Source organism: Carassius carassius, chromosome 17, assembly GCF_963082965.1.
Source record: "Carassius carassius chromosome 17, fCarCar2.1, whole genome shotgun sequence".
Taxonomy (NCBI): Eukaryota; Metazoa; Chordata; class Actinopteri; order Cypriniformes; family Cyprinidae; genus Carassius; species Carassius carassius.
Window position 1 is genome coordinate 7,783,424 of NC_081771.1, and position 10,767 is coordinate 7,794,190.

The following is a 10,767-nucleotide window of genomic DNA, read 5'->3' on the forward strand; positions in this document are numbered from 1 at the left end:
CTCCAAGATTTCCATGTAGCTGAGCTGCGGTCGGGGCTGGAAACCACAGCTCCCCATACACTTGTTGTATGGGAGGGACCGCCGTGTTGTTTGAAGCTTAAAATAATACGCTGCAGACAACATGGTTTCCAGATGTCGGAGGACAGAATGGTGATTTGTTGCTCAGCGAGATTTATCGCAGTTTCTGTGAAATATCAGCAAATCGTCTCTTTTAAAAAAGAAGTGTGGTAATGAACTCATGAAGATGTGGGTGAGAGAAATGCTAATGGTAGGTAACATAGCTGCAGGCCTGCCCCATCTGCAGGATACAGAGAGACAGGATGGGTGTGCTTGCTCTGAGGCGTCTGCTTCTCACCTCTCAAGGCATTTGCCAACTTAACGCACTCAAAAGCAAAGATGTTGCCCCAAACACAAGACCTACAAAGTGTGAGAATATACGAGCATACATAAAACATTAACGTAAAACGCACTGAGCTTTATTAAGTTAACCAGATTTATGGATCATGTTATCAAGGGCATCGCGTTTCAATCTCAGTCATTTCAATCTTTTTCACCAATAAAACAATTTTGTCACTTATAGATGAGGCAAGGGAAGCTTATTATTTTCAGATGTTCAAGCAGAAATTAGATGGGCAGGTTATATATTTAACCTTTCAATGCAACAATTCAGGAGTTATTTATAATTGTAATTAAAATATCAAATAAGCATGTATGGCCATGATTATAAACACAAAAGAAAAATGCATATATCAGAATATTCTTATTAACATAATTTGTTTTAAATTATCTGAAAAATATGGAATACTTGGTGCTATAGTAGTACATGTATTTTACCATGGCAATTCCATTTCTATGAAGTATGTTGGATTACCATGTAAAAGCTATGAAGCATGAGTATTTTAAACAGTCATTACTGTGGTATTATCATCTGATGCTCTCAATTTACCATAGTACCACCGCACTATTTTTTGGGAAGCATTAACCTTTTATTTATTTTTTTCAACGAAACATTTTTATAGTTATTTTGAACTGTAATTTAATGTTAACTATTAAAATGATTACATAGTATTGCTGGCCTAAGTATACAATTATTTCAGTCTTAACATGCTACAAGGTGAACCAGGCCTGTAATTATGAGGTAAACACCCAAGTACATTGTTAATGTAAGCACTATATACTAGCTTTATCGTTTTCGAATTCTACATTCTCTTATGCGTCAGAGTCACAATTAATAACATCTAACAAATGAGCTTCCATAGCATCTGCACCTGTATCTATTGTTGCAGATGCCTGCAATCAGATGCTTCAGTCCTAATTACAATGAAGGCTAAAGCAGAGTGCAGCTCAGTTGCATATTAATAACAATTTCATGTTTGCCCTCCAGCTAGAGATTGAGAACCGGAGGCCATGGGATACATGGAGACGCTTTGATCTAAAACCGATAGAATGGCGAGAGTTTTCTTATTATTCATGCACAAAATATGATAACTCATTAGAATGGCTGCTTTCCTAACAATCATGGAGAGAGAAAAGGTTGTTTGGGGTGGGGTAGATATTGTGGCTAATTACATTTGCCAAACATGTCTTTGCGAAAACCTATAGTTTGCCATGTGAGACTAATTAACTTAAAGGCTCTGCCGCAGCTGCTTCTAATGTTTATCCTTTTATTCCTTTCGGTTTTGGTCATCTTCCCCGGTAGAGTCAGCGCTCACTCATTGGCGCTGTATTCCTACAGTGTTTCTGTAATGAGAAATTTGGCAGATCTCATCTCTGTGGACAATCCTGTGCCCAGACTGTGGGCCGGGGTTTATGTTTTGTCTTGTTTACAACTGACAGCGTTATTATTCTTGTAAGGGCTCTGTTTCTTATCACAGCCGTTTGTGTTGGGCCCAGTCGTCAGTGCCTCCCACTTCCCCTCTCGTCTCGCACGCCTCCCTTCCACTGCTTTTCTTCCCCTTATTGACACTTTGGTTAGAAGTTGCATTAATTTTGCGTGTATTTTAAGCGTAAGCCGTGCTGTCTGGTCACCATGTTGTGCGGCTGTTTTTTTTTTTGCACACTTGAAGTTGATTAATGAGGGAACCTTGCGCAGGGTCGTCCTCTAGAGACCGCCTCACAGGTTGTGCATGTTAACGAGTGAGAAGAGGAGCGTGCGGAGCGGCACTGATCCGACGCCACCGGGAAGCTGACAGGCCGTCCGCTCGCTTGCCGCAGTCCATTCTCTCGTCGTCGACATGTCGCATGTTGTTAATCTCCCTCATTTATCAATTCAAAGTGAAAACCCTGTTGTCAGGCCAGCTGTGGAAAATAAAGCCGGCAGGTATCCCGGTGCTGGAAGAACTGAAAGAGAAGTTAGTTATCAGGAGCGCTGCTGTGCCGTCTCTGTTAGTCTGTCATTATAGAAACAGCTGGTCGTTACACTTGCCCTTTTTATTTCAGATATTTAACCAGTAGATGGTAGTGGCTGCACTGATACAATTATTATGTACATATTGATATGTTTTTTTAAATTATTGTCACAATATTGTCCAGACGCAGAGCCCTGCCTTTGACTTGGGGATAAAAATGTACTTATGCCCAAAAAACTAACAGTTCGTTCCCACAAATTAAGAATTTGTCCTCATGTTTTATTAATCAGTTCCCTCGTTTTAGTTTAATCGTGGCCACAAATTAAAAATTTGTTCCCACAATTTATTAATTTGTTCTCTCATTTTAGTAAATCGTGGCCATGTTGTACTAATTAGTTCCCTCATTTTGATTTTAATTAAAAAAAATTAGTACAATGTGGCCATGATTTAATAAAATGAATGAACAGTTCAATAAGTTGTGTATATTTTGTCCCACATGTCATGTGCGGGGCTCCATATCTAGGTACTGTAGATCCATGTATTAATTTTTTTATTGTTTAAAAAAAAAAATTAAACATATTTTATAGATGTCGCCCAAAACTGAAAAAATAATACTGCATCAGCTTAAACAGTCTTAATTAAATGAAAGGAAAAGAAAACTTAATCAAAAATGTTTTCATTAAGAATTTTTTTTAATCATCTTATATTTAAGTAAATTATTAGTTTTTGTTTTGTGTAAAAAAAAAAAAATGAACATTCCAATTCTGATTCATTCCCAGGCATCATATCAGCGTAAAAGAGGAGCCACTGGACCCCGAGGAGCACGAAGGTCCCCTTTCCCTTGTGACCACAGCCAATCACAGTCCAGACTTTGACCACAACAGAGATTACGAGGACGACCACGGTCACGAGGACATGCTGTAAGCCTGGTTTCTCCCAGGTCCTCTGCCTGAAGAGGCCATACTAACTGCGGTCACCTGCGAGACCACTCCAGACATAGCAAGCCCAAGACTGGATTCACAATCCTCTTGTTGACAGCTATTAAAATGTTCCAATTTACTCTTAGTGCCATTAAATGCGAAACTAAATACGAGATAAAAAAATCTATTCCATTTGGAAGTATTTTTGATTTGTTTCTACCTTTCGGTTTAAAGACGAGATGCATACATTTCTACTCATCTCCTGATGAAGAGACGTTTGGTACTGGGGCCTGCTTCTACTTCCTTTTGGCAAAAGTGTCACTGAGACCAGAGCGGACATGAACACACACAGCTGAGAAAGACTCATTGCCCTCTGAGTCAAATAAACACTGATCACGAACTCTCACACACACAAATCATTAGCGCTTCGATGAGCGTGCCACTCACAGTGTGCGTGTACGTATGTGACTTTAATTCATAGTCTCTGCCTTCAGATCTTCTCAAGAGGACGGTTCACCCAAAAATGAAAACTCTGTCATCATTTACTCACCCTTATGTCGTTTTGATCCCCTTTCATGAAACACAAAATGATTCAATTTGGAAGAGTGTACTCGGTACCTTTGAAAGCGAATGCTCTCTTTGAGAGTTTATGAGTCTGTTGTGAGCAAATTTTTAGTGAATCGGTTGAAAACAAAGCTGACTGATTTTCAATTTCAACTAATCGACTCTGTGTTCTGCTCACAGATCAAACAAACGGAAGGATTCAGTGAATGGTGGTTTAGATTTGTTTGTTTTTTTACCCAAATTTATCTACAATTTAAGAATACTTGGAATATAGGAAAACAACTCCACTCTGCATTAATTGTAAATGCTTGAAAAAGAGCAGCTGGTGCACTCTTTAAAATGTGTTTTTAAGGATAAAAAGAAAGTCGTACTGCTTTTGAAAAACATGATTATGACTAAATGACAGAATTTTCCTTTTAAGTGCACTATACCTTTAAATTTGCTGTCATCGCAGCTGGAGGATATCTGTCTGGTGTTTTGAGGGTTCCTGGGCAAATAATTTAAACGTGGTGTCCTCTCATTACTCTGTGCTGTTAGCTATATATCCTTTTTGCTGGGTTTGTTTGTTTCGGTAACTGATCAGACCTCATGAATAATGACGTGGAGTTATGGTATGCTTAGCACTGGATGAATGTTAAGGCCTCTCATGCTCTCTTTTTCCCCTCTTTCTTTCCTTTTGAAATTGAAACAGAATGTCGCATTACCGTTTAGTATTTTTCTGTCATTTGTTCCTAGCGTTTTGGATCGCCACTTTGCAGTCACATTGCCCTTGTGTGCTGTCACACACGCATACACACAATCTCTCTCTCTCTCTCTCTCTCTCTCTCTCTCTCTCTCTCTCTCTCTCTCTCGCTCATGAAGTCCATCTGCAAATGCACTACTCGTAATGAAGGCTCCCTCTCCACGCACCAATGAAGTTTAATTTTCACGTGGAATGAATGACAGAGAAATCAACGCAGGTTAACGTTTATCGCTCTGAAATTATACTTTCAAAAATCCCCTTTTGTGGTGATGCATGTTAGCGTCAACCAAATCGCTGATCGAAACCGTCAACTGTATTGCAAAATGAAATGTCAAAAAAATTTGAAATAAGCACCAGGGAGAGGATTGTTGGACAAAAGCTAATCGTGATTCCTGAACGTTATTGTCGGCATGTATGAAACTTTTTTTTTTTATTGTTGTTTGCCTTTTTATTCAATTCTGTCATTTCAAAGACCGTCTGGATGACTTTAAACTGCATTCCCTCTAGTTTCAATATCAGTTTCACCACATCAATGACTGGCTCAGCCTGTTATTAGACATGATATTAATTATTTAAGGGATAAACGTTAAAGGGGTTATGAACTGAGGCTGACGGCACAGCCATGACCACTGAGCATTACGGCGCTGGGACAGCCCACTCGGACCATTCGCTTCTTGCCACATCGCAATTGTTTCCACGCAGGCCATTTGAACCCGGAAAGCAACTCCAAATTGGAAGCTGCTGTCGCCGGTTTAGCTTAGATTTAAATTTTGGGAACATACTTTAGATTAGGCTTCTACAAATCGATTGCGTTTTGTTTTTAAAATGACTGCAACCAACCACTTTCTGTGTTCTTATTTATTACTTCCATTTTTATTGTCCGATTGTTTTTACTTAAGTTGATGTTTATGTCTCTTATCTGTGACTACCAAAGATACAAGATACTACAAGTTGATATATTCTATGTTCCATGCAATAGGCCAAATATCCTTATAGTGTTCCCCGCACTGGCCGGACACAAAAATTATGAGATGTCTGAAACTGTGTCAGGCTTATTATGGTTAAAAAAAAAAAAAAAAAAAAAAGGCCAAAGGGGTTGTTCGATGGGCAGCTGTATTTCTTTGCCTGCGACCAAGATAGTAGAGGAGAGGCAGAGATCGAGACCAACACACGACCAAATCAAAGCAATGTTGTCTCTGGGCCAATGAAAAGGAAAAAAGGGAGTGTTCTATCAGGAAATGATGGCTATAAAGTAGAAGGATATGGATGAAAGAGTTTAGGACTGTGTTCACTGTCGTCACAGGAAATTTCAATCCAGGAGGGGGAAAACATTTGCATAACACAATGTGAACTGAACTTTAAACTGGACCACACAATGATGAGAGTTTCATTTGTTTTCAAACTTTAGAATTTGTTTTTTTTGCCATTTTATTCTTTTAAAAGATTGTATGCCACTTACCTTGTAAATTCGAAACGGGATTCCCGATGTCCTTTTGTTAACCTTGGCAATGCTCTATGATTGTGTTTTAGTGTCTGTCAACTTATTACTTTTTTATATTAAAAAACACTCCTGTCAACCAATAAGCTGGGTACAAGGTACTTTAATGGCAGTTACTACTATTTGTAAATTTATCCAAGCATTTTGCATTGATGAAAAGGGTTCACTGAAATGAATGGAGCATCCGGGCAGCTGCAGCGGGACAGATTCGGGGCTCATCTGAGGGCTGTTTCTGATTGTTATTCTTGAGCAGGTAGATGAGACCATTCACCGCATGTGTAGCTCGGCATTACTGAAGAAATCCAGCATGAGAAACTGTTAGTATGCATACCTCAGTTCAAACCTCTAGGGAATGAGTAACTAAGAAAAAGATGTAACATTTCACTTAGTTGCACTTAGTCGTATGTCTTGCATGTTTAGTCTAAAACTGTAGCAAACTATGTTAAGAAAAATATTTTTAAAAAAAATATATAAAAATCAGAGCTTGTTTATCATGAGGGTCTCTCTTTTTTTTCTCTCTCTTTTAAACCAATCCAAACCTCAGGCTTTTTTTAGCGCTATGATCTCTTCTTCGATTTATTTTGCTTCTCACATGCGGTAAACTGTTTCCTGTCTCTGCTCTTTTAGCTCATGTTGAAGTAGGTTGTACATACACCACATTATAGCTTGTGTGTCCTATCATTTTCTCCTGATTCTTTTCAAAGAAAAAAATAAATAAAATACTGTTTGTATCACCATGTTTGCTTTATCACAACTGCTTTGTATTTACTATTAAAAAAGACGGAAAACACAAAGAAATGAGCTCCTGCTGTATGTATTTCAATAGCGAACAGTGCTGCAAATGTAATTGACTTCATAATCCTTGCTTTTTCTGTAGGAAAAAAAGGGGGGAAACTCTCAGACGCCTGGGAGGGAATGGATCCGGGGATAATCCACTGTTTTTGGATTCTAAAAACTGTAAAATAGAAAACAGATTTGTCTCTGTTATCATTGACCAAAGAGTTTTGTATGCTCTTTCCTTGCGTTAAGATGTTTTTAATCCTGCTTTTCTGGTCTAGATTGGCTATAAGGCAGGTGTACGTCCTCTGGAGCACAAGGGAAAATACTGCAAAAATAATTTCTTAATCACTTTTAATGTTACATTTTAAATACATTTCTTCTTACTATTTTTAGACTTAAAGATACATGGGTGGTTAAAAAAAATACACTTTGTTTTCACTGTTTAAAGTTATAGTTGTCTTGTTTCACAGTAAATTTACTGATGAAGAAAAAAGTTTGCTGTGAGGAAAGTCTATGATTCATGCACACTATCATAATAATATTTTTGTGTACTACTATTTCTCTTACAACAAGAAAACTATGCAGAGCAAAGATGTATAGGCAATTGATCAAAGTTTTATTTTTGACCTAATAAAACCTTTAGTTTTTGTAATGCATATCATATTCCAAATAGATTGAACAGAAACAACCATCTTTGCTCATCCTCCAGCAGACAGTTACTGTCTCAGTCATACTCTGTGAATGACTAGATCATGATCGTGCCTGTAAATCTTCACAATTCTTTCTTCCTGTCTTCTATAATTCCCACTTTTTCTGCTCTAATCTAAAATCTTTACCTTCTCTCTTTGCTGACTATCCCATTATTCGATACAGAAGCAATAAAAACGCAGTTTGTTTCTGAATTGCATGCATCTTTCATCACCTGTGCCGCTATGGTCACACTATAATAAAGCTACAGATAATTGTTTTTCATATATGCACATATGACATGAAAAGATAAGGCTCAAATCAGGCAGAACTGAACTGCATTTATCAGTTTCAGCACAACATTATTGAGTGTCTTTCATCAGAATATAGATGCAGATATTTGCGCTGTTTGTAATCAAATGCTTGTCATGAAGTCCATAATGACCGGCACTATCACGGCAGCTCGCATATTAAATTACCTTCTAATTAAAAAGAGACAGTTAAACTGTCCTTTACCAACAGCAATTTAGGTAACTGCATTTGACCAGCTATAAATTGTTACTGCATTAAAATCCCAGAAATATTAGCGATATGGATTTCTTGATGGAAATTAATGCTGATGATGAGGAGTTTGCTTTTTATGAGGGATGCGTGGGGTCATGTTAGCCACTAAACAGCAGACAGAGATCAGTCCCGAGCATTTTTAATCTTGTGAAACAAGCAATTACAAATAGTTGCATTGATTTGTTAAAAAGCTTTAGGTGACATAAATTGTTTGCCGCTTAGCTTATTGCTCTGATACATAAATGTCATTGGGAATATTAACATTAAAGATGCTGGAAGACAAGATTTAAAGGAAATGATATAAAATTATGGTTAGAGTTTTTGCTGGTAATATTTTATCCCTTATTTGAGCTTCTTAATTGTATTGCTGTTGTCTCTCAGATATTACCTGCTCATACCAGCCAGCTAGTTTTCTCCTCTGCTGTCATAATTATGGATTTGTACCAGAGATTTTTCAGTCAACTAAACCTAAAATCATTTAAGAAATACACACACACATATATATATATATATATATATATATATATATATATATATATATATATATATATATATACACACAAAATACAACAAAACACTACATTAAAAATTATAACTAAAATGTAAATTATAAAAAGAAAATATTTAAAATTTGTTTTGTTTTGTAAAGAGTGAGAATTATCAGAATTTCATATCATAATAATGCCATTTAAAAACCTATAAAGGTATAAGAGAGCAAATCATTGTTTAAATTCTTAACCTATAATGTTCAAAATGTAAAAAAGGGGGAGTTGGACGGAAATGAAAAGAAAAAGAAAGGAAATTTATATAATGCAATAAAAAGCATATTTTTTATGTGAAAAACTTCCAAATACTCCAATATTTTCAGGGTCACTATACGATATGCAAAATAATGTCCTGTAAAAGTTGTTGAACATTGCACATGCATGTGTCCATGTTATTCAAATGAAATTAGAGGAAGTACATAGTGCCCCCTGATCACACATCAGATCTTTCATTCTCATTTTTACTTGTCTATTCAATTCTTGAAAGGAATTCATTTTCAGTCAACCACTCTCGTAAGTTTATATAAAAGCAAAGTTATGCTATTCAACGTCAGAGTATCTTTGCAAAGCATGAATACCTTTTGATCTTCAAATGAAAAAATAAATAAAAAATAAATCAAAACTGTCTCTATCATGTCATTCACACCAGTCTACTTATATTACCAAGTGAGAGTCTAGCCCTTATTACTGAACCCACGGTCTGCGTAGGCTTTTGAAAATGAAATGGACAGATTAGTGCATTATCTTATTTACATATATTGAATTGCAGTAACAAGACTCCGTTCCTACCCCTCGTTTCATTCTAATTAAAGTGTGGCAATGCAACAGCAATCCACACAAGAGCTTTGCTTTAATAGTCAGAGCTGGCAAATTCCCAATCCTGCGACGTGGCAATTAGCAGGGGCGGTAGTGTTTGCTATTCACGGTTTGATGTTTAAAAAAAGAGAGAGAGAAAAGTTTATTAAGATGAGCTGCTTCGGGCACTGGTGGGCAATAGACCTCCTGCAATTAGATTCCAATTATTTGTCAGTTTCTGATATTGTAAACCGCCACTTAAAACATCAGTTAAATTGACACACTGTGCTGCTTGGTTTAGCCTGTAATTAAAACATTTTGTGTTAATTAGATGATGACCACTTCATTCCAGGGCCTCTTGTGTTTGGAGCTTGTGTTATTTTGATTTGCATTGGGCATGCTGTTTGGATCATGGGTTGTCAGATGCTGGTTAATCAGCCAATGTTTTGTTTCAATTACTGCCAGCTGTTCTACAGGCCTCTCAGGGCTGCATATCAACACAGAACAGTAGGGGAAAAAATCATTAGTTCAAATACGGAGATAAACTTTAGAAAACGTAATTTTAGAAAAATAAATCAATTCTAAAATTAGTATTAAAAAATATTAGTACTAAAATTAATTAAAAACTAAAATTTTTCGATTGTTTTTTATTACCGTCATTATTATTATATTTTATTAATTTTTTTACACAAAAATCATTTACTTAGAACCCATTCTTATAAAATACTAATTCGAACAGCATGATAAGCTTACTAATTGCATAATCATACATTTTTCTCATGCTAAAAGGAAGCATTGTTTGGATTAATTTTCACCTGTTTTCCATATTCAAGCAGGATCTCTGAATAATTTAGATGATGCAAAACAACATGAATAATTACCAGTCTCACGGCTTTCTGCCACCATGCATTTGTCACAAGGTGACGATCTTTAGGGGCGGAACCCAAATTCGGGAAGTTTGGTTCCGCCCGGAAGTGTTTCCGCCCGGACCGGAAAAACAGAACACCGGAACTTCCGGTAGCGCCGTAAGAAGGAAAATCAGGGAATTCGATGCACCTGTGCCTAGTTAGGGACAGCGGTTGGTGATTGGAGGATACGCTGGACAAGGCAGTACTTAAGGCCAAGTTATTTCACAGTCTGGAAAGCTCTCTTTGGTGTGTGTGAAGCACTGGGTTGTGCCCGTCTTGGTACGCTGCTGGTAGCTGTCTAACTCTCTCTCTCCCTCAGGCTGGAATTGTATGATTGTGAAGACATCGCGAACCTTAAAGGTTGAGAAGTGAACAGATTATACGGCGAACTGAGACGACGTGAAAAAGGGGATTGG

At 37.1% G+C, this 10,767-nt stretch overlaps 1 protein-coding gene across 17 annotated transcripts in view; it reads left to right on the plus strand.

Moving 5' to 3' along the window:
- The window catches only part of LOC132160902 (forkhead box protein P1-B), a 184,307-nt gene extending 178,149 nt beyond the window's left edge, over positions 1-6,158 (plus strand). For 16 of the 17 annotated variants that reach the window (XM_059570643.1, XM_059570634.1, XM_059570632.1 and 13 more), the window contains one exon: positions 3,128-6,158. In XM_059570643.1, the coding sequence (XP_059426626.1) occupies positions 3,128-3,272 (145 nt within the window). In that variant the 3' untranslated portion in view covers positions 3,273-6,158. The remainder of the gene's footprint in view (positions 1-3,127) is intronic. The other variant, XR_009438085.1, reaches the window with a different exon arrangement.
- Positions 6,159-10,767: the final 4,609 nt, after the last annotated feature.